Here is a 23,826-nt window from a genome sequence, read left to right on the forward strand (position 1 = left end):
GGCAGCACGCCTCCGGCTAGGGTCTCAGGCACAAGGGGAGTTATTCCAAACAGTAGCTACCTGAGATACTTTAGTGTGAGATGCCTTGTGGAAATGAAGCTGGGACCGTTCAGCAAAAGGTGCTGTTCTTCCAAACCTCACCCCTCCCCAAGTACTATCCTCTCTAGCTGGTAACAGCTCTCCAAGGCAGAAGTCTTTTTGCCTGCTGAGTCCTTCCCAATACATACATTTGCCTTACGCTAAGCCACATCCTTGATTCACCGAGCTCAGTATTGTCACTTCTGACTTGCTGCAGCATTCTAGTTTTGGGCTGCTCTCTTTCCTAACCTGGTTCCCTGAGATCCATTTCACTGGAGATGCAACGGGAATGAACCTGGACATTCTGGATTTGCAAAGCAGGCTTTCCATCCACAAATGTCTCTGATCAGAGGCTGCAGTGGGACCAAGGAAACGTGTCTGTGTACATACACCACAGACAACCGTGTCTCTGGATCACTTCAAAAGTATTTATCTGACTTTACTATCATAGGATCCCAGACTGCGGAGGAGTGTGTTCTTCAGAAGGTTGTGCCCAGATTTCTACTGGGCTTGTCTTGTGCAGTGAACTAAATCCCACTCACCATTTTATCCCTCTTTCTCTCTCTCCCTCTCTCTTTTTCTTAATTTATGCCGTAGCCCCTAGACGGATATCCACCTTGGAAAAAGCTTATGCTGCTTTGCACGGTACGTTGCTCAGTTGCTGTGTTGTGGATGGTAGCAGACAAGGAACGCGTTACTAAAAAAATGTGGTGTCTTCAAAAGAAGAGGAAAAACGAAGAAGGATCTAAATTTCAGGATGGGTGGGGGGAGAATAATTTCCCATTGCAGCCGTAGCTGGTGATGCTTATGATCTGGGATATCCCTGGTCCGAAGTTAGGGAGTTGCAAAAAACTATTTGAAAGTGGTGGTGTCATGGTCAGAACATCAGGCAGGGATCTGGGAGACCCGAGTTTTAACCCCCACTTTGCCACCGGAGCTCATTGGGTGGCCTTGGGTCTGTCACTCTCTCTCAGCCTTACCTACCCTGCAGGGTTGTTGCTAGGATAAAATGGAGATAGGGAGACTGCTGTACACCTCCCTGAACCCCTTGGAGAAAAGGTGAGATAAATACGTGCCACATTACTGAAAAAACCCACCTCTTTCTTAGGATCAGGTGACACAGCTGTGCCTTTGGAACCTCATGACTGAACTACTGTGGCATGCGCTACGTACGTGGGGCTGCGCTTGAAGATAACCCAGAAACTGCAGTTAGTTCAGAACGGGGCAGCCTGATTATCAGGGACTACCCTATGGCGACATGTTTCCCCTGTTTTAAAATAGCTGTGCTGGCTGCTGCTTCCCCCTTCAGTTCCAAGTGCCTTTCACAGGTGGTGGTGGAGAGTGCCCTCAAGTCATAGCTGATTTATGGCGACCCCTGGTGAGGTTTTCATGGAAAGAGACTAACAGAGGTGGTTTGCCATTGCCTGCCTCTGCAACCCTGGTCTTCGTTGGAGGTCTCCCATCCAATTACTAACCAAGGCCAGCCCTGCTTAGCTTCTGAGATCTGATGAGATCAGGCTCACCTGGGCCATCCAGGTCAGGGCACCTTTTATGGCTAAGCCCAAAATATCTGAAAGACTCTGTATGAAATAGCTGACGTGTGAAGAACATGTGTTGAGAGATGCAATGTTAGCTGGGAAGGACAGTTTTAAAAAACAGAGCTGGTGGCAGGCTTTGCTATACACTGGAGCTGTGTGAAGGAGTTGTGAAATGCCAGAAGGGAAACTTCAGCCCATTATATCCTCTCCAAGTCCAAGCCCAGCTCTGGAAGGCAGCTCCAGCCCATTTCCATTCCTCTCTGCCCTCTCTGGTTGAGATCCCACACAGTTTTAGATTGGAGAGGTGAAATTGACCAGAGCCTTCCAAACCCTCTGAGGAGTGATCTCTGCTGGCTCTGTCTTTTTAAACTATGCTTCCCGGCTAACATTTCGTCTTTCTACACTTGACGAACATGCACCGAGACATCTTGTGTAGAGACGCCATGTCCCCTCTTAGACCCCCCATGTCAGTTATAGTCCTCTAGTTCCACCACCTCTAGTTGTTCCCCCACTGTTCCTTCTCTATAGTGGCTCCTACTTTGTGGCATGGGCTCCTTTAAAGGAATGATGGGGTGTTGTCTTCAGAAGCTTTTAGGAGGAGCTATAAGGCTGTTTAATTCGTGATGGCTTTTAATGTGGGGTTGAGCAGGAGGCATTTCCTTGGGGTGTTATTGTATTATGTTTGGTTCTAATGTGGAATTGTAAGGGAAAGGTGGGGTGTGATAAACAGAGCTCCCAGCATTCTGGGATCGGGATGATCTTGGAGGAGGAGAGTATACTACTTTTGCTTACTCTTACGTGCTTGTCTCATGGAGGGTATGTCTGTTAATTGCTACTCAGCATGATAGCTAAACAGAGCCTCCATGTTCAGAGACAGTGTACCTCTGAATACTAGTTGATGGAGGGTGAACAAAGGCAGAATGTTACTGGCTTCATGTCCTGCTAGTGGGCTTCCTGGAGGCCTCTGATTGGCTGCTGTGGGGAGCAGGATGCTGGAGTGGATCAAACGTTGCGGATGAAACTTTTGGTTGGATCCAGCGTGGCTGCTCTTCTCTGGATTCTGCGACACAGACCCACGGTCCTCTCGTGGGTCCAAGAAAGTGCATTGCCTCAGAGGCCGATAGCAGAAAATTCCTGGTTCAGTCCCGAGTGTCTCTGCTTCAAAGGATCTCATATAGCAGGGCTAGGAAAGACACCTGCCTGGTAATGCTGCTTAATGGTTAGTGATTTGGACCAGAGAGTCCCGGGATCCCCACTTGGCCATGAAGCTCACCCCATCATCCTGAGTCAGATGTGGTCTTTCTAAGCCTAACCTACCTTGCAGGGTTGTGATGAGGACAAAATGGAAGAGGGAAGGACTATGTGTGCTGCTCTGCAGGGGCGGTCTTAGAGTCTCTCTACACGAGACGCCCCAGCGTGTGTTTGTCAAGTGTAGAGAGACACAATGTTAGCTGGGAAGCGCAGTTTAAAGAGCCAGAGCCAGCAGAGATCTCTCCTCAGAGGATTTGTTAATTTCATCTTTGCCTCCCGGAAAGCTCTGTCAATTTCACCTCTCTGGTCTAAAACTGTGTGGGATCACAACCAGAGGGCAGCAAGGAATGGAAATGGGCTGAAGCTGCCTTCCAGAGCCAGGCTTGGACCTGGAGAAGTTATAATGGGCTGAAGTTTCCATTCTGGCATTTCACAGCTCCTTTACACAGCTCCAGTGTATAGCAAAGCCTTTTCCCTACCGCCAACTCTGCCCTTCCTGGCTACCTTTGCATCTCCCAACATGTGTTCTTCACATGTCAGATGTCTTGTGTAGAGAGACTCTTAGCCCCAGAGCATCCGGGATAGCTGTTCTGGGACACAGGTGACAGTCCAAGTGTTATACTTCACCGCTCTCTGCTCTCTGTCATGGTGAGGAGGGTAGGCATCAAGTAAGTCACATCTGGTAGCTGTGCAGCTGGCCAGGTAGGGGCTGGCAACCAGTTGCGCAGTGCAATGACGGGCAGGGCGAGGAAAAGCCAGTTGAGAAGCTGCGGCGCCTCTGACACTGTCTGTGGAGAGGAGGCAAGGGATTGAGGTGGGGTGCCGTCTTCTCCCAGGGCAGGGCAGGTGTAGCGTTCCGCTGGACCAGAAGGGCCAGGTGAGTGCTAGGGAGGAGTCAGTGCAGGGGGAAATGCCTCAGCATGGCAGAGGCTCCTCCCACCCACCCACTCACTACAGTAGAGGCTCTGCCCAGGTGCTTTCACCTGCCATCTCTGAGACTTGAGCTGCTCAATTGCAGCAGCAGCAGCAGTCGGTGGCCACCCTGTTTGGGCGGCTGCAGAGGCTGCCTCTTGCTCGGGGCAGCATGGGGGGCAGTGATTCCGTGGCCCCAACCTGGACTTTTGCCCACGGCCTCAGAATCACTAAGACCACCCCTGCTGCTCTGACCTCTTGGGGTCAAGGTTGGGATAAAATGTGATGAGCAGACAGATGAGGCAGCTTCAAATGTTTCTGTTGCATTTCTTAAAAATAAAGGCTGAAGCCAGTGGGGAGGCTGGTGGACTTAGAACGGGGAGACTCGAGTTTCTCTGTGTCTACCTCGCAGGGTTGTTCTGAGGTCAAAATGGGATAGCTGCCACTCTGGCACGCTGCCCTGAGTTCCTTGGAGGAAGGATACAAGCGTGAGGGACAACATTTTAGTATTTTAAGAGCATTTCGGGCAACTTGCGGTTCCAAATGTAAATTACAGCCTATTTGAAGCATATTTGCATTATAACATTTTTTCATCGTCCTAACTCAAATGCAACAGAACAGCAGGAAAATGGCAAAGGTGCTAAAACAACATTTTTTAAAAAATCCAATTTTAGTCATTTATGTATTGATTGATCTGATTTGATTTATATCCCGCCCTCCCCATGAATGGGCTCAGGGTGGCTCACATCATCCATAAAATACAATAAATTAATCATCAACTATAAAATCAACAGCAATCTTAAAACAGTCATTAAAATTATGCATTGATTTGTGGCATTTTGCAAACCCAAGGACCCTGTGCAATAGCCTGTACTTCATCATATTCCTGGGCTGATTTTGATTTTTAAAATCCAGAATAATTTAGGAAGCACCTACTCCTGAACAATTAGCTATCAAGTCCTACTGTTGAGGTCTTGGTCAGGGCACCGTTGCTGGTGAATTCAAAACCATCTGTCACACCATCTGTGAGACAGGGCCTTTTTATTGGTTGCCCCAAGGATGTAGAATTCCCACATCTAGAGCCTCATTTTGAAGGAAAGTGTAAAAAGAAAAAAAAATCCACAATGTCTTTTGCAGAGCCCAGACTGTGGTATAGTCCACAGTTTTATTCTGTTGTCAGGTGGCTTTCTGATTTTGGGGACAGATGTTATTGTGGTTTGTAATTTTTTAAAAAATGGCAATAATGAAAATGTTGCGAATAACTACTTAGAAAATGTTACTCTTCCAAACCAAGCAAATGTGCCCATCTCCTCCCAAACCTCCCTTTTAACCCTTTCTTTGTCTGCTACCATCTACGCACCCACATGTATCCAACTGAGCATCAGTGGTGGAAAGAGGGGTGGTGGAAGTCGACCCTGTACCTCTTCATTAACTGCCCCCCCCAGGGTTCCAGCTCTATCCACCCCTTCAAGTCAACAGTCTCGAAGATGGAGGGTGATCCATAGGGAATTGCAGTCTTGTTCTACAGGGAAAGCTGTTACCATATTTGCCACTTCAAAGATATTGTGAGCACTTGGAAGGGCTGTGGTTGGTTTGCTAAGAATTGAAATTGCGAAATTGCGTAGTCAGAGGTTGCTCTGCAGTCAGACTTCCCTCTCAGCACGTTTTTGGGCAGTACGGGAAAGATGCTCCGAGATAGGAACGTTTTGTGTTGCACAGGAATCTGTTTGCCTTAGAGAATTCATAAGCAGAGGGTGAATGCACCAATGCCAACGGTAGCATGGCTGGGGATGTCTGGCTCTCGGTCATATTGATATGCCTCCCTGCTCCCCCACAGCCGACAGGCATTCTGGTGCCAGACAAAAAAATCAGTTCTTCTTTGCATTGGAGTTAATTGGCTTTGTTCCAGAATTGGCAGAAATGCTTGAGGTTGGATTCCATGTAACTTTAATTATTTTGCTTGGGGGTAAATGCTCCCCCCCCAACAATTTCCCAGAGTCCCTCATCCTTTCCCAGTAATCTCTGTGGCCTGTTTACTTTCATGAGTTATTCAAAGAAAAATGACAAGCTGATACCACGTGTTTATTCTCATATTCTGGAGATGAATCAGAAGACGAGTGGAGTTGATCAGTGGTCCCCGGCTTCATCAGGCATTTTCCTCCCTTTCTATCTGTCCCAGTTTCACCCCATCTTTCCTCTGAGGCGCATGCATCCGTCTCCTTCATTTTGTCCTCACAACAACAACCCTGTGAGGTAGGCTAGGCTGAGAATGTGTTGATTAGCCAAAGGTCACCCAGCAAGCTTCAACAGAAGAGTGGGGGACTTGAATTTGGGTCTTCCGGATCTGAGTACAACACTCTAACCATACAGGTTGTCTTTCATCCTGAAATAAAAGCTGAGCTGGTTGTTAAGGGCAACATGGGGGTTCTAAGCTCTGTTTTCCTCTTGAAACACTAACATGGACTGGAGGGAAGGATCGGTAAGCTCAAGGGAGGTGCTTAACCCTTCCCCCATCTACAGAGTGTCCCCTGAAAATTCATCTAGCAGTTTCATGTCTCCCCCCGACCCCCAGCTTAACAGAAAAACTGGATGTGCCTCATTGGTGTGAATGGTCATGGGTGGTGTGGCGACAGGATATTTTTGGGGTATGGTCAGCAGGCACTTAGGTGGGTAAATGTTCGTCCCTTTTACTTTCTACCTACAGATCCCGCTATATCTCAGTGGGACAGTTGGCACTTGCTAAGAATTTGCATGATCCCAAGCTTGGCCCCCACCGTTGCCATTTAAAAGGTCTTTGAGAGCAGAAGTTGGGGACCCTAAGAAAATTATCGCCAGTCAGAGCAAGCAAGACCGAGCTAAATGATACTCTTATGGCCCCCCTGCATATAAAGCAGCTTCAACTGTTCGTAATACATGCCCGGTATAAGATAGCTTTGTCCATTCATATACATCTGTCCCCAGCATTCCCTGTTATTTCTATAAATGGGAGTTGGGACAACATATTTATTAGAATACAAGATACAGATCAGCATTCAAGCAGGGCTCATTTTGAGGGGGAACGCACAGGAACGTAGTTCCAGTAGTCCTCCGAAGAGGTCACATGTCAGGTGGCCCTGCCCATCTGATTTTTGGTCATTTTGGCCTGGATTGGGCCCAAAATGGCCAGAATTGGGCCTAAAACAGCCAGGATTAGTCCCACAATGGCCAGGATCAGACCTCTTACGGTTGGTGGATCACTCTCCCGCTCAGCAGCGGCCCAATTCTGACCATTTTGGCCCCTTTTCAGCCATTTTCAGCCCTTTTTTGCCATTTTGGGCCCAGTTTCAGCCCGGAATGGCCAGGATTGGGACCAAAACAGCCAGGATAGGTGAGGTCAGGGAGTGTGACATATGCAAATCAGTTATGCTAATGACACACTTCTGAGGATGGCAAGGGGTGTGGCATATGCTAATGAGTTATGCTAATGAGTTCCTGCAATACAGCTGCCTGTTCCCCATTGGGAATGTGTAGGTTGGCCTTTAGTCAACTGCAGTGAAAAGAAACAGGAGTCCTGGGGACAATTCCTACATGGCCCAGACTAGTCCAATTGCATCAGATCGCAGAAGCTAAACAGGGTTGGCCCTGGTTAGTTCTTGAATGGGAGACCGTCAGGGAAGTCCAAGGTTGCTGCGCAGAGACAGGCAATAGCAAACCACGTCTATTTTTCTCTTGCCTTGAAAAAACTGCAGGGTCACCATAAGTTGACTGTGACTTGACAGCGCTTTACATGCACGCACACACGCACACACACAACACACTGATCTCAACAGGAGACCTCAGGGAAATGCTGTTAATTTTACAACTCTGTTTCTGGGGGGTTTTTGCAGATGAAGACGACGCCAACAGGTTGGGCGAGAAGGTGATTCTCCGAGAGCAAGTGAAGGAGCTCTTCAATGAAAAATACGGTGAGTGGCCACTCCCTAAGCTGGATTCTCTGTGGGTTCCAGCACAGACTTGGATTCTTAGTATCCCCTAACCTCTCTCTGCTCCCCACCCCCCTGATACTCAGTTTGCTGTGATTAAAAGCTTCCATGGCAGAGTGGGGATTCAAACTCAGTTTTCCCAAATTCTGTTAACAACAACAACAACAACAACACTCGATTTATATACTGCCCTTCAGGACAGCTTAACAGCCACTCAGAGCAGTTTACAAAGTGTGTTATTAATATCCTTATGACAATCACCCTGTGAGGTGGTTGGGGCTGAGAGAGCTGCTAGAAGCTGTGACTGACCCAAGGTCACCCAGCTGGCTTCAAGTGGAGGAGTGGGGCATCAAACCTGGCTCTCCAGATTAGAGTCCTGCCGCTCTCCATAACTATACAAACTGGCTCTCTGTTGAGAATTAGATACATAGAAGAGAATTTCAACACACGTTTTTGATAGCTATTGCTTTCGGGAATTGTGGAGCTCTGTAGCTGGAATGATGCTGTTCTATTCCATAACCCTTCTACCTCACCTTGGCTGTTGCTACAGGAGAAGCTTTGGGTCTGAACCGGCCAGTCCTGGTGCCATATAAACTGATCAGGGACAGTCCTGATGCCATTGAAGTGACCGGCCTTCCAGACGACATCCCTTTTCGAAACCCCAACACATACGACATCCACCGGTTGGAGAAGATTCTCAAAGCCCGAGACCGTATCCGGATGGCCATTATCAACCAGCTCCAGTAAGTTTTGCCACTTCGATGAGCAGTCTGTGCAGCGACAGTGCCCTCTGCCGGTGTGAAGTCAGAACAGCTTTTTCCTTCTGCAATTAAAGCTCAGCCATATCGATCCATGCAAAATCCCCAGAACAAGAACAAAACCCATCTAACACCTTTTATTGGACCAACCAAATTAGCACGAAACACCATGAAAGCTTTTCCAGACCACCAGGTCTCTTGGTCAGGCTTGATGTTATAAAGTTTAAAAAGATAAAATGGTTGAAAACATTTCTCAAGCCATGGTGTAAAGGTCTGAACTTGCTGGCTTCCTCTGTAAGATGCCAGCAGGCCGTAAACTTAACCTCATTGCTGCGGTGTAGGGTTACAGCATGTTCTCTGAGAAGCTGTGGTCAGTTAATCTCCACCTTTTATTCTTTCACTGAAATGCAGAAATCTCCAAAGACTTTATGCCCTAGTTTCCTCGAGGATCCTTTTATTTCTGCCTCCCTCCCTCCCTTGGCTTCTCGGCTAGTGCCTGCTTTGCTTTAGGGAAGGAATGGGGATGAAAAAAATTATAAATGATTCTTGAAAACTAATCTATAGGAAAATGAAAACAAAAAACAAAACAACCCCCCCCAAATTTTATAATTAAAAAGTATTTAAAAAAGAAAACCAATCTTGGTTGACATATTAACATGTGGATCAATTTCATACATTCCACTGTTGCTATGGTATTATACAGGGCTTTTTTTTCAGCTGGAACGCAGTGGAACGGAGTTCTGGAACCTTTTGAAAATGGTCACATGGTTGGTGGCCCCACCCCTGATCTCCAGACAGAGGGGAGTTTAGATTGCCCTCTGGAGATCAGGGGGCGGGGCCACCAGCCATGTGACCATTTTCGCCAAGGGTGATTTAAACTTTTAAAAACTCCCCCCTTGTTCCAGCTGACCCAAAGTGACATCATTGGCCCTGGGAACATGCGTGCACTTTGCATGCGCACATGTGGTACCAGGGGCACCATCTCCCACCAAGAGTTGCCCAATGTGCTGGCAACCCACTGAGTTCCACCACCTCTTTTCCCAGAAAAAAAGCCCTGGTATTATATATGTCATGATAGTGGGCTGGACTAAAACTAGAAATTCCATCAGCAGAATGGAACTTTCCACCCTTCCTCCTACACCCCTCGGATCTACATGAAAAACTGCTTCTGGGGGCTAAGAGACCCCGAGGAATGACATGAGGGGGGGTCTGCAGCAGGAAGGAGGAATCGGTTCAACTTGCTGATTTAGCCTGGATCGAAGCCCAGCATGTTTTAGGACGTTGCACGCTTGCTGGATGTGGTCCCTCCCCAACCGTGGGACATAAAGCCAGAGTCAGGGTTGATGCAGACCCGGATCACAAGAATATAAGAGTCCACTGGATTAAACCAAAGTCCGATCTAAGCCCAGCATCCTGTTTCCCATAGGGGCCAGCCAGGAGCCTCTCGGGAAACCCACAGGCAGGGTCTGATGGCCACAACTCCCTCCCCTCACTGCCCTCCAGCAACTAGTATATAGAGGCTCACTTCCTCTAAACATGGGCGTTTCCTCTAACTTGAAGGACATTCAAATTCATTGAAATTATTTTAATTCCATTCATTTTTCTCCTCCCCTCCTCCCTTCCTTTCTCCTACTGATTGCTCCTTCTTTCTCTCCAGCTGAAGCGCCCACGTCTTCTGAACTCAAACCTTGATCACTGTTCTCCGTTTCCAAGTCTTGTAGAAATGCTTCCGTTTCTTCACCTGTTGTTGTTATATTCTTCCCCTGTGTCAGGAATATTTCTAGGGCAAAAGGGATTTTCTAGCGATATCTTGTTTGCCTCTGCTGCAACACTCACTTCAGATTTCTAAATTCTTTTTGTTTCTTTATTATATCTGTATTTCTTTTCCTTCAGTTTTTAGCAGTTTCTTTCTGAGTTGTAATAAAATCGTATCCTTTGATTTTTTGAGTAAAAGTGACTTTATTAGGTACCTTATTCCGACGTGTTAATTTGAATAATTTGCTCAGTCTCTGGGAAGTCACCTTGTATTTTCAAATAATTTTGTATTAACTTTCAAAATCCATTCTCTAAGTCCAAGTCCCCAAATGTTTGTTTCCTGTAGCTTTTTAAGTCCATCCAGTGACCAACCAATAAAAGCAAACATGGAGGCCAAAGTCTCTTCCTCCCCTCCCCACAAAGCAACTGGCATTCAGAGGTATACTGCCCCAGAATATGGAGGTTCCGTGTAGCTAAAAGCCACTGACGGACATGTCCTCATGAATGTGTCTCATCTTCTTTTAAAGTCATCTAGGCAAGTGGCCATTTACCATATCTTCTGCCAACAAATTCCATAAATCTGAACTGGTCCACTGCGGCAAGTCCAAGGGAATTCACCCAAAAGGCCATGTGGTTATTGGAGAATTGGGGTTTGTTGCCAGATAGTGTAGAAGCAAGAGAGGAAATGGGTAGTGAAGAGGTAAATTTGTGACTGCCAAAGGGGTCAGAAAATCCTCTCACAGACGTGAGCTGAAAGGAACTGCCCACCGCATGTGACAGGCTGGGAAGATTTCATTTAAGAAGGATGTAGCCAAATTGGAACAGGTTCAGAGGACTGCAGTTAGGATTGCTTGGGGTCTGGAAAACAAATCCTGTGAGGAGAGTTTGAAGGAAATGAGAATGTTCAGCCTGGAAAAGAGAAGACCGAGCGGGGATATGAACGTGCTTTTCAAAGGGCTGCTGCATAGAAGAGGGCGACTTTATTCCTCCTTCTGAAGGCCAGAGGAGACCTAATGCACTTAAGTTACAGGAAGACAGGATTGGGTTAAATAATAGAAGCCCCTTCCTAACAATAAGAGCAGTTTGACCTTGGCGGGACTGTGGCTTGGTGCATATGCTTTTGTGTGCAGGAGGTCACAGGTTCAATCCCCAGCATCTCCAGTTTAAAAAGGACCAGGTAGGATGTGAAAGACCTCAACCTGAGACCCCGGAGAGCTGCTGCCAGTTCAGTAGGCCATACTGGCCTTGGTAGACCAATGGTCTGCCTTTGTAGAAGTCAACTTCTTGTGTTTCAGCTAGATGACCTGGAGAAGGCCCTCCCTTGCTGGAAGGTCTTCAAACAGAGGGGTGGACAGTCATCTGTCAGGAATGATCTAGCTTTGGAGTTCCTAAAGTGGAGAGAGGGCTGCACAAGAAGAACTGGAAGGTCCCTTCCAACTCTAGGACCAAATTGGATACTACCAATGCAATTTGGTTTGCTCGCTAAATTCTGAACCAAAACAGCCAGTCTTCTGACAGCTTCCTGAGCAATTGTGAAGAAAGCTAACCAGCCAACTCCTCCCCATCACAGAACGAGAAGGGATTGGTTCATCACTCTATATCTACAAGATATAGGCAACAGAACGCAGCCAAGTACCCTTCCACTATGCCTGGATCCAGTTCAAGCTGAAACCCTCCCACCCCAGCCCCTGAGAAACATTTTATATTGACTCTTTTGATTTCTTGGAGCCAGTTTTTTGGCTGAAAAGCAGGAAGGAAATATAAATCCTTTATAATTATAGAATTTTTTTTCCAGTCTGGAATTCGAGATGGTTTTCACTCAGGTATACTGTGCAATGAGACTAGCCAGCATCAGCTTGATGAATTTTTGAGAGAGATGTTGGATGTCCCCTCATCTAAATCACATATTTTTGTTTGTGTTTTGAAATGCAGGCCATTTGCAGACCTGGGCCCTGAGGGCAAACTGCCAGGTAAGTTGTAAAATGAAAAGAGGGGGGTAGCCCAAAACAGCATGTTGGAGAGAAACTGTCTTTGCTCATCTTAACCATATTTATCAGGCTGGTACATTTTTATCCCACCCTTTTCCAGAAAGCTCAGAGCAGCATACATGGATATCACCGCCCCATTTTTTAATCCTGATTTCATCCCCCTGAAATCACCTCCCTGTAATCTTCCTCATAAGAAGAATCATCAGTACACTCTCTCCTTCTTGTATCTGCAGAAAGGAGCTGTGATTCACAAGTAGAGGTGTGTGCTTCGGGTTTCCAATTCGGGTTTTTAGCCCGAATCAAGCCTGATTCAGAATGATTTCGGTATTTCCGAATTGGCCCCAACATTGCTGAACCAATTCAAAAATACTGAATCAAAGCTTCCCGAAGCGCTTCAGAAAGTTTCGAATAGAGTGGCGGCAGCTGCAGCACTGCAGAAAAGTGCTGCAGCAGCTCTACCTGAAGCTTTCCAAAGCAGTTTAAACAGGGCTTTTTTTCAGCAGGAATGTGGTGGAATGGAGTTCTGGCACCTCTTGAAAATACTCGGCAATAGCACATGAAAATAATATTATTTCAAAGAATCCCATGTGTTTGTCCCTCATTTCCCTCTTGAGAGTTCCACCACTTCTTTTCCCATTAAAAAAAACCCCTGGGTTTAAATTCCCGAATCCTGAAGTGACTTGCTGCTTCAGGATTCAGGTTTTTCCAGATCTTTTTCCTGCTTCGGTAAACCCAAATCATTTTCGGATGCACACCCCTACTCACAAGTGCTCATAATGAAATAAATGCTATTAATCCTCCATTTACAATCAGAAACATGTTAATCCTGCATTTAAAATCTGGAGTGGTACAGCTCACACACAAGCTAACCATCTCTGTGATGACAGGGCCTTTAGTAAGGGGTCATATGAATGGAATCTTGATCGTCTTTATTCTTATCAAAACTGATCTCAACGGGTCCATGTAGAGCAAACTATTATGAAGAGCTTGGCTGGATAAGATGAAGTGTCTGTCATCCTGTTTGCCCTAATGGTCGATCAGCTGCCCTGGAAAGACAACACAGAAGCCAAAGCCTGCCCATGTTGTCCTCACCAGCAACTAGTGTTCTAATAGTCATTGATGGGCCTGACCACCATACATTTATCTAAAGCTCTTAAAATGTTTTAAATTTCTCATGTCCATTTATAGAGTGAAAAGGCCACCCTGAATATTTTCAAATGGGTCCCTCGCTGCTTCCTTGATGAGCAGCTTTGATATGATCTCTGATCTGACTCGGAGCCTGAAAGTGAAAGACACACTTGTCTGGAAGCAAGTCCTCTCGAAAAGAATTGGACTAAAACAGCTTTAAGATCTTTACTTCCCAAGAATGCTTATTAGGTCCCATTGAACTTAGTCAGAAATATTTCTCAGTAAAGATGTGTGGTGTGGGGTGACTAAAGGAATTCTCTAGTCAGAAACAGAAATTAAGTGGAGTCCAAGATCTAAGCGAGCGAGAAGAGCCTTGTGGCGCAGAGTGGTAAGGTGCAGTACTGCAGCCCAAGCTCTGCTCACGATCTGAGTTCGATCCTGGCGGAAGCTGGGTTCAGGTAGCCGGCTCAAGGTTGACTCTGTCCGGGGTCTGGGTCCCAGCCCCCAGACTTGGTAGGAGGGAACAGCAGGTCAGCTGGGCTGACGGGCAAACAGAGGGGGCAGCCAGCAGACAGCAGGTCAACTGGTCAGCCAGCTGACAGCAGGTCAACTGGTCTGACTGGCAGGCAGAGGGGGCAGCTGGGGGACAGCAGGTCAACCCCTCCCACAGGCAAATGGAGCCAGAACCTGCCGGTGCCAGGGGCAAGGGGCAAAAGTCCAGGGCCTCAGGAGGCAGGGGGAGACAGAGAGAGGCCAGCGAGTCCCACTCCCCTAGGGAGGGAAAGGGGGCTAGGCAAGGCGGAAGGGGGCAAGGGCAGAGGGATTGGGAGCCCAGCAGTCACCCACCCAAAGACCTTACCTGAGGAGGAGAAGCAGCAGCAGCCCCAACAACCCAAAGCCATGCCCCAGCTAGAAAATAGTAGCCTGGCCCAGGAGTTGCCAAAAGCCAAGCCACTCTAGGTGGGGCTATTGGAGGCACTCTGCAGGAAGCCCTGGGCAACCAGCCAAGGAGCCGCAGCTGGACCCACCTTCAGCCATCAGCTCTGCCAGGGAGGCTGGGCTGCTAGCCAGGGGACTGCAGCTGGACATGCCTTCAGCAATCAGCCAAGGCAGGGAGGCTGGGCAGCCAGAGAACAAGGCACAGCTGGTGCTGGTCAGTGGGGCCAGATCAGCTACCCCAGCTGCAACTGCTTGGTGCAGCCCAAGGCCAGGCTGGAAGAGGGGTGGGGCAGTAGAAGGAAGCCCTATAAAAGCTGGCTGGGAAGAGCCCTGTGGTGGGTGGGTGTGAGTGAGGAGTGATGATGTGGAGTGAGAGCAGTAAGATGCAAGGGTGGAGGTTTGGAGGAGAGTTCTGGAAGGAGGAGATGAAGGAGGATGCAGAGGGTAAGCAGGCCAGGTTGAGCAGGCCAGCGAGTGGACTGAGAGGGAGTCTGGGTGAGGTATACCGCCCCTCCTTCCACAGAGCAGGGTCCTGCAGAATCCCTGGCCCCCCTGTGACGTCAGGAGCAGACTGCCCAGTGCCATGCCCAGCGGCAGCGGCGGCAAGCCCTGACAGACTCAGCCTTCCATCCTTCCGAGCTCGGTAAAATGAGTACCCAGGTTCCTGGGGGTAAAGTGTAGATGACCGGGGAAGGCAATGGCAAACCACCGTGTAAAAAGTCTGCCAAGAAAACGTCGTGACATCCCCCATGGGTTAGCAATGACTTAGTGCTTGTACAGGGGACGACCTTTACCTTTTTACCTAACATCTAAGTAGTTCAGTCTCTGCTGAGCAGCTGCAAAACAATAGAGAGAGGGGGAGATTTGATGGGGAGAAGACGCAGGTAAGAGGGCGGGATTTGAAAGGGGAGAACAGGTGAGAGGGTGGGATTTGAGGGGGAGAAGAGGCAGATGGGAGGTTTCAGTTTGCAGGGGAGAAAGAGTGCATGGGAGGATGAGGTTTAAACCACCACGCATACACCAATGTACTGTGTTTCTCTGTCAAAATTCCAGGGCCGTTTCCAGACGGCTTACCTGCAGCCACTCCATGCTGCAACGTTGCGGATTGTGCCGGGGAAAACGCGAAATATCGTGTTTTCTCACGCGAGTTTTGCGTGATGTCGTGCAAAACTCGCGCGAGAAAACGCGATATTTCGCGTTTTCCCCGGCACGATCCGCGACGTTGCGGCATGGAGCGGCTGCAGGTAAGCCATCTGGAAACGGCCCTGGTGTGTGTTTGTCACACTACAGAGAATGTATCTTTGGAGGAAGCTGTACGGGGAAAGACAACCTTCAAATTAAAGCACATTTTTTCCTTTGAATTCTCCTAGAAACTGATGGCAGCGTTCCCAAACGGAAGCGGAAGCGGATCTCTGAAGGGAATTCGGTATCTTCTTCTTCATCCTCATCTTCCTCTTCCTCTTCCAACCTGGAGTCCACATCATCAGCAAATCAGATTTCACTCGTGGTAAACATATTAACAAAACTACTGTAGTTCTCACGAAGGCAGTCCACCTCTTTCTGGTCTGGACCACTCCAGACTGCATGAGGAAGCACACATGCTTGAACGGTCTTCCCTATGAAAGAAAAACATCCATGCACATAGAAAGACAGCATGTCAGGGTGAAGGGCTTTATTCCTTCTTTCTCCTGGATGTGCTGCTTTGCTCCTTTGGAGAAAAACATTCCATGCACTTTGGGAAAATACCATTTTATCAAGGTCAGCATTTTCTACTTGCTTCTCCAAGACCTTGGAAAGCCACTGCCAGCACAATACTGAGAGAGACCAATGATATGACTTGGGACAAGGGAGCCTCAGATATACTCAAAAGTAAAGTAAGGCCTTAGCAGAAGGCAGTTTGTTCACCATACTCTGTAAGGCACTGATCCCCAACATGGTGCCTGCCAATATGTTTCCTGGGGCCTCAGTTTTATCAGAGTTGGGGGTGCATATCAGAGCCCAGGAGACATTATCTACAGGGAGCACCCATTTGAAAACAGCTGCCTCCAGTTTGGTGTAGTGGTTAGGAGCAGCAGGACTCTAATCTGGAGAACCAGGTTTGATTCCTCCACTCTTTTGCTTGAAGCCAGCTGGGTGACTTTGGGTCAATCACAGTTTCTCAGAGCTCTCTCAGCCCCACCCACCTTACAGAGTGATTGTCATGAGGATAACAACACACTTTGTAAACTGCTCTGAGTGGGCATTAAGTTGTCCTGAAGGGCGGTGTATAAATCGAATGTTGTTGCTGTTCTTACGAGCATGTTCGGCTTGGATCCTCCTTTTTATGGAACTTTCCAGTGCTTTGTAATTTGCCGTAGCCCTTATTTTGTGATGGGTTCCTCCCTCCAGGACAGCAGCCATTTTATTGAAGTGCTTGCCTCCTGTTCTCGAAATCTGAAAAGTGTTCTCAGGTTCAACAAATTTGGGGACTCCCCACCACCACCACCACCACCACCCTGAGAGCTGGAAGCACCCTGTCCTCCAAGACTTTTAAGGGGCATTCTCCCTACTTAGGAAGGGATGCAGCTCAGTGAGAGAGCACGTTTGCATGCTAGAAGCCCTGTGTTTAAGTGGCTTCTCCAGTTAAAGAATCTCAAGTAGTAAGTCTGAGACTCCAGAGCCACAGAATCGACAACAAAGAAATAGCTGGACCGAGACTATGACTGGGGTAGAAGGCAGCTGAGAGAGTATTGGGGAGGGGGGCTCAGCTGGTGACCTGGCTGTCTATCATGCACTGCTGTGATTTCTTCCTTCATCCTTTTGTTAACACGTTGCTCTTTTCCAGCAATGGCCCATGTACATGTTGGACTACGGCGGGCTTAACGTTCAAATCCCAGGACCCATCAACTATTAAGATCTCAGCTGCTGAACCGGAACCTCAGACGAACGAATCACAGACAATGATGACCTGTAATTTTTTTTATGTACAAAATGTATATTCCAATATGTATCAATGCCTTTTAGTTTTTCCAATGATTTTTACACTATATTCCTGCCTCCAGGGCCTTTTTGAATAAAAAAAAGATAAGGAGGTGTTGCCTTGCTATGAAAAGTGCTTCCAGTTATTGTGGAATAAAATCTCACCCTTTCTGGGCAGGAAAAGAAATGACATCATCACGCAGCGCCGGGAGCACATGAGCGGTCGGACTAGGGTTGCCCTGGGCGCCGGCAACCCTAGATCCGGCCCTGTTCAAAGATGGTTCTCGGTTCTTAAAGTTTCTTTTCATAGGCTCAGTCACACTGATATACATAAACTTTTTCAGACGCACACACAGTTTGCCTGCTTCAGATAGAACAAATGTTCTCTCACAGACACACAAAGTTCAGGCTTCCACACAGATTGCCTGTCTAAACCCTTACAAAAAAAGAACCCCGCACAAATACAATTTAAATAAGTTGAAATAAACGAAACAGTATAAAGGACACGTCAAAAAAAGGTAGACAAAACGTCTTGGGCTGGTGTCTGCCAGGTTAGTCCGTCAAGGCCACAGGCTAAGACCTTCGGTTCGTTCCCTCAGCCAGGCTTTAAATACCTGCGACAGGAGAGGGATGAACACGCAGCCTGGTTGTTACGAGTTGACAGCCATATTCCCTCAACTCCCTCTCTCATTGGTCAACACTTTGGAATTTCGTCCACATCTGCACAGAGGCTTTTATTTCAGGAGAAACCAGGCCCGTGGGTTTGTGGCCACAGAAGGAAGCACAATGAAGTCGCACCGTTGAGACACATCTAGCCATGCGTTGTCTACTGTGACTGGCAGCAGCTCTCTAAGACCAGGGCCTGCCCGAACACTAGGTAAACCTCGGCCATTACCTAGGGCTCCAGATTTTGAGGGGCACCAAACCAGGTGAGAGGAATTTCCTCTACGGGCTTGAGGGGAAGCTGGGAGTTAACTGGCTTCTAGAATCTCCATATCTGTTGACTCTGGTCTTCTATAGCTGCCATGATGGATCATGGAGGCCTTTTGAAGAGCTTATTTATTTTTATATTGTTCATTTTGTATGCCCACATGGTGAGCAAAATGTTCATTTTAGCCTTCTCACTTTTCTGTCTCTAATCTGGAGAGCCGGGTTTGATTCCCCACTCCTCCACTTGAAGCCAGCTGGGTGACCTTGAGCTAGTCACAGCTCTCTGGAGCTCTCTCAGCCCCACCCACCTCACAGGGTGTTTTGTTGTGGGGATAATAATGACATACTTTGTAAACCGCTCTGAGTGGGCATTAAGTTGTCCTGAAGGGCGATATTATAAATCAAAAATTATTATTATTATGTTATTATTCTTGAATGGGAGATGGGGGCGCCAAAGCCGTAGTTTGCCTGTGTGTTTGTGTGTGTGTGTGTGTGTATGTGCCATCAAGTCACAATCAACTTATGGCAACCCCAGCAAGGAGCTTTCAAGGCAAGTGAGGTGCAGAGGTGGTTTGCCATTGCCTTCCTCTATGGAGCCTTCCTTGCTGGTCACCCATCCAAGTACCAGCTCTAATAAGCTTCTGAGATCTGATGAGATTGGACCGATACCATGTTGCCTTCTGAAGAAGTGAGCTGTGACTCATGAAAGCTCATACCCCTACCACAAATGTGGTTAGTCTTATAGGTGCTACTGGACTCTTGCTCTTTTCTAACGTCTCCTTCTGCGAGACCGAATCGTGTCCCCTGCAGCTGATAATGAACAAGATAGTTCAGTGGTCTTTGTACGGCAGATGTGTTGTATGTGTGTGTGTTCATATTGTTGCCCTAAAGGATGACCTGGGCTGGGATTGCTCCTCCGGTTGAACAGGGACTCCTCTAAAGCATGGGGAAAAGCCAATCTGCCTCTTTGCTTGATTGCAAGAGAAATTCCTGATTGTTTTATTACTGTTTTCAGTCTGCCGCTAATCCTTGCTATTTTCTGCAATTGTCCATCTTTTCAAACGGAGCCTGTTTCTTCATGTGTGCTTCTGTATATAAAGTGATTATCCGCAGAAGGAACTTTTATTCCATCGCAATTAAGATCCTGGAGACGCAATCCTCCTACATCTCCCTCTTTATTGTGACATTTGAAGGAGTTTTGGTGATGGGGGGGGGGGCTGCGTGGGCACTCACGCGTTCTAAATTCAATAACAATCCTCGTTAGAAGTGGTAAAACATGAAACTGGCTTTTTAAAAAAAAATCCCAAGCAGATGGCATTTCAATGGGGTTTAATTAAAGAATGACAGCTTTGATTAAAATCATTTCTTTGAAACGAGATGACGCCGGGATGCTAGAGAAGTTGGAACAAACAGCATCTGCAACTTTTAGGCTGCGCTCAGAATGCATTGGAGAGAAAATGCGTAATGACATCCTAAATCAGCCAGGCGCCACCAGCAACGAAAGGCCAGGAGTGATGAGCATAGCATTGTTACTGGTCTGGCAGTAAAGTATGTAAAAACTTAGAAATCTACCCTGTGTAATCTGGAAGGATCTTTGGAGATTCACAGAGGTGGCAAAGATGGGTGGCACACCACTGTAGATTGCAAGTGGGAGGTCAGACGACTGAATGCTTTTCCTGATGAAAAACTGTTTCTTGCACATAGAAAGCTAGCTTGTCAGAGAGAAGGCTAAATTCTCTCTGACATGCTACTTTGCTATGTGCACTGATTGTTGTATGGAGGAATGTTTAGTCATGTGAGTCTCCAGCTGAGCTCTGAAGAGTTACAACCACAGGTTCATTATTATCACATCAAACTAGACTCAGTGGAAAATATGGGAACAGATTCCCATGGGAGGAGGATTTGAATCAGGGCCGCAGTGCAGAGGGACGATTTACCTCTGCCTTCCACAGTTTTCTGACCTTAGTTGCCCCCTTGGAACTATTTACTCCATATAAAGGCGATCTACCCCCAGAAGGGTCATAGTAGAATGGTGCAAAATCCAACTGTACATCATCATCATCATCATCATCACATTCGATTTATATACCGCCCTTCAGGACAACTTAATGCCAACTCAGAGCGGTTTACAAAGTATGCCAATATTATCCCCACAACAAAACACCCTGTGAGGTGGGTGGGGCTGAGAAAGCTCCAGAGAGCCATGACTAGCCCAAGGTCACCCAGCTGGCTTCAAGTGGAGGAGTAGGGAATCAAACCCGGCTCTCCAGATTAGAGTCCCGTGCTCTTAACCACTACACCAAACTGGCTCTCCATAACATAACGAAGCCAAGATTCAAGCCCATATCTTAAATCCACAGCTGGTATTTAGAGCAGAGCAGCTGCAACAGCCTTTCATCCAAATTCAAGATACCGTGAAATTCTTTGCATTTGGCCTCTACAACTTTTGAGAAATGCTTCTTTTAAAAATGATCTGAGGGTTTTAGAAAAAAGCATCATTCTTCCATCTTGTTGATCCATTTCAAGCCCAGCGCAAAACTTTTTGCACCCTCTGTTCATGTCCCTAGATCATGCATTGCTCCTACCTCTGAAGATTGAAAATACTATGAAAATGAAGTAGATAGATAGATAGATAGATAGATAGATAGATAGATAGATAGATAGATAGATAGATAGATAGATAGATAGATAGATAGATACTTGAGATTTTGCAAGCAAATTTGAGCTCGGAGAAATAGTGCTTAGAGAAGAGAGCCAATATCTTTCCAGTTCTTTCCAGTCTATTCTCAGCAGTATTTGAGGGTCAAACCTGAGGAATCCCTTGAAGAACCATGAACTGATCTTTAGTACATTCTTTATTGCTAATTCCCATATTTACCTGAAAGGAAGACCACCATGTTGCAGGAAAGCATCATAGTATAGTCCAATCTTATCAGATCTTGGAAGCTAAGCAGGGTTGGCCTCAATCAGTACTAGGATAAGAGACCCCCGAGGAAGACCGGGGTTGCTATACGCAGGAAGTCTCTGGCAAACCACCTCTGCTCACCTCTTGGCTTGAGAACCCTTTGATGGGGGGTCCCTGTGAGTTGGTTGCAACTTGACTGCACACACATGCATATGCTATTTTAAGATATCCCCCCCCCTTTTCTTGATGGCACATAAAAAAAGAACTAGCCTTCCTGATAGATAACTAGATAGCAGCCTCAGGGCGCCGATCCTTCGGTTTCAAGCAGGGGTGCAGCAAGACGGGAAAGAGGATGTCCTTTTCCAAATTTCAAATAGCTTCTCAGTGCTGCTATTTCCTCCGTCGGAAGAAACGTACAGATGCGGACATTGAACACTTATTATATGTTACTACAATGGGGCATGCAGTGGCTCCACGAGCTCATTTCAGATCAGGGAATAGGTGCTAGAGACAAGGGTTGACCTCCTCCCCCCAGAGCCACATTCCCAATCCCCTCCCTGCCTGGTTTTTTTAAAGGGAAAAGGTAGGGTTTCAAACTCTGGGTGGTGGCTGGAGGTATCCTGGAATTACAATTGATCTTCAGGCCACAGAGATCAATTCCCCTGGAGAAAATGACTTCTTTGGAGGGTGGACTGATTTTATAGGGCTTCAGGTCTCTCAGTGGGGGCAGGGGATCCCCTGCTCCCAGCCTTTACCCTCCCACCACCATTCACTTCGCTGGTGGGGAGAAAAGGTGGGGGAATGGGCCTCTCGAGGTGTGCTCCCGGTGCAGCTCGACCATGTCACTCCCAGGGCTGTCCTCATGTAGGCTGCGGGAATGCTCCTGCACTCCGCAACAGGCCAATTTGGGCCCCACACAGGCCAATTCTTTAAGAATCAGCCCAGCACAAAGTGCATCCTGCATGATGACTTATAGACTGGTAACCCTACTAACCTTGCTAAGGTAGGTCCATTTCCTTCCTAAACCCTGCCGTCTCCAGGCTCCACCCCCCCTCCCAAATCTTCAGGAATTTCCCAATCTGGAGCTGGTAACCCTAGAAAGCAGTTGCAAGGAGCTCTATTTAGGGAACTGCCAATGTCTCATGGAGTTCACCTGCTTCCCCTAACAGAGCAAATGGCATTTCTGGAGTGTTTGCATTTATGATCAGAAAATAGCAGCACAGAGAAGGAAGAATTAACAGCTTCTCCCACTGCCCTACAGCCCTGATCTGAATCAGGACCTGTATGGCTGCTATTTAGCAGTAAAAATCATTCTAGAAATCCCTTTGTGGATCCTGGTTTGACACTGAGTTGGTGGGCGTAGAGAAGGCAATGACGCAGTTGTGTACATTGCAACTTGAAGGTGTATCGCTGCAAGCTTTGGCTCCTGGTGTTTCTTCTGGCAGGATATCAACCTACATACAACGCCTTGTTCAGGGAAGATTGTGCCTAAAATTAGCAGCGATCACATAGCAACTGGAGGACGGCGGAGGAATGGGATGTCAGGTTGCAAAAAGAAGCTGGGATAAGAACAGTCTGGTCCGTAGCATGTCTGGAGTCTGTCGCCTATTGTTTTCTCCAGTGTTGCACCTGTTATCTGGTGTTCGTATGGAAAAAGAGGAGAGAGTTAAGCGATGGTGAATAGCACTGCTATTATTATTATGCGCTCTTGAGAAACATGGGACCTTTGATGTGCTCTTCCACGGAGCCACAACCCCTCTCCTAAAACGCCTCTTTTGGCTTGGCTGCTGTTAACTGCTCACTTGGTCAGCTCCTCGCCTCCCTGGAGATGTGGGCCAAGCACCTTTGGCTGCTGGGGGGCTGCTGCCTGGAGGAGGAGGAAGAGGAAGGGCTGCCCAGAGGACATCTTGCCCACAAGTTCTCCAAAAACCTGGAGCTGGCCCTGAAGCATGCCAAGGTGTTATATACATAGACATATACATAGACATACAAGGCTGACTGACTCATTGGGGTGTCAAAATTGTTAAGGTACCTGCGCATAAGTGGTACCCACAGAATCCAAGATACCCTGACACATAGGGCCAAGCTACAAGTGACGAATGACACAGGTTGGACACTTGTCATCTTCCCTCAAGTTTTGATGGGAAATGTAGGCATCCTGGTCTTGCAGCTTGGCTCTCTGACTGCTGTCCAATGGACTTTTCAACTGTCACTTGTCCAACATTCCGCCAAGCTGCCTACATTTCCCATCAAAACTTGAGGGAAGCTGGCAAGTGTCCAACCTGTGTCATTCGTCACTTGTAGTTTGGCCCATAGTTACATATATCAGAAAATGGGACATGTGGTCATCTCTCCCTCTAGAATAGCAGGATTTTAGTTCGGTGGCACCTTAGAAACCAACAGGATTTTCAAAGTGTAAGCTTTAGAGAGTCAGCACTCTTTCTTCAGGCATGCTCTGACTCCCAAAAGCTTACACTCTGAAAATCTTGTTGGTCTCTAAGATGCCACTGGACTAAAATCCTACTGTTCTACTGCAGATCAACATGGCTAGCCACCTAACTTTCCCTCTAGAACAGACGCATGAAGTGTACTCCCCCCCCCCCAAACTTCAGGCGCATCTAGAATGCAACAAAAGAAGCTGTATCTCTCCTAACATCTAACTGGACCCCATTACAGCCAGTTGATATGCTCCCAGTAAACCGAGGACCTTGGAAGGGAGTTGTA

At 47.3% G+C, this 23,826-nt stretch overlaps 1 protein-coding gene across 6 annotated transcripts in view; it reads left to right on the plus strand.

Moving 5' to 3' along the window:
- The window catches only part of GTF2IRD1 (GTF2I repeat domain containing 1), a 129,710-nt gene extending 112,325 nt beyond the window's left edge, over window positions 1–17,385 (plus strand). For 5 of the 6 annotated variants that reach the window (XM_055001940.1, XM_055001943.1, XM_055001942.1 and 2 more), the window contains exons 23-28: window positions 676–723; window positions 7,646–7,723; window positions 8,292–8,484; window positions 12,187–12,224; window positions 15,680–15,816; window positions 17,134–17,385. In XM_055001940.1, coding sequence (XP_054857915.1) covers window positions 676–723; window positions 7,646–7,723; window positions 8,292–8,484; window positions 12,187–12,224; window positions 15,680–15,816; window positions 17,134–17,202 — 563 coding nt within the window. In that variant the 3' untranslated portion in view covers window positions 17,203–17,385. The remainder of the gene's footprint in view (window positions 1–675; window positions 724–7,645; window positions 7,724–8,291; window positions 8,485–12,186; window positions 12,225–15,679; window positions 15,817–17,133) is intronic. The other variant, XM_055001941.1, reaches the window with a different exon arrangement.
- Window positions 17,386–23,826: the final 6,441 nt, after the last annotated feature.

This window comes from Eublepharis macularius, chromosome 17, assembly GCF_028583425.1.
Source record: "Eublepharis macularius isolate TG4126 chromosome 17, MPM_Emac_v1.0, whole genome shotgun sequence".
NCBI classification, from domain to species: domain Eukaryota; kingdom Metazoa; phylum Chordata; class Lepidosauria; order Squamata; family Eublepharidae; genus Eublepharis; species Eublepharis macularius.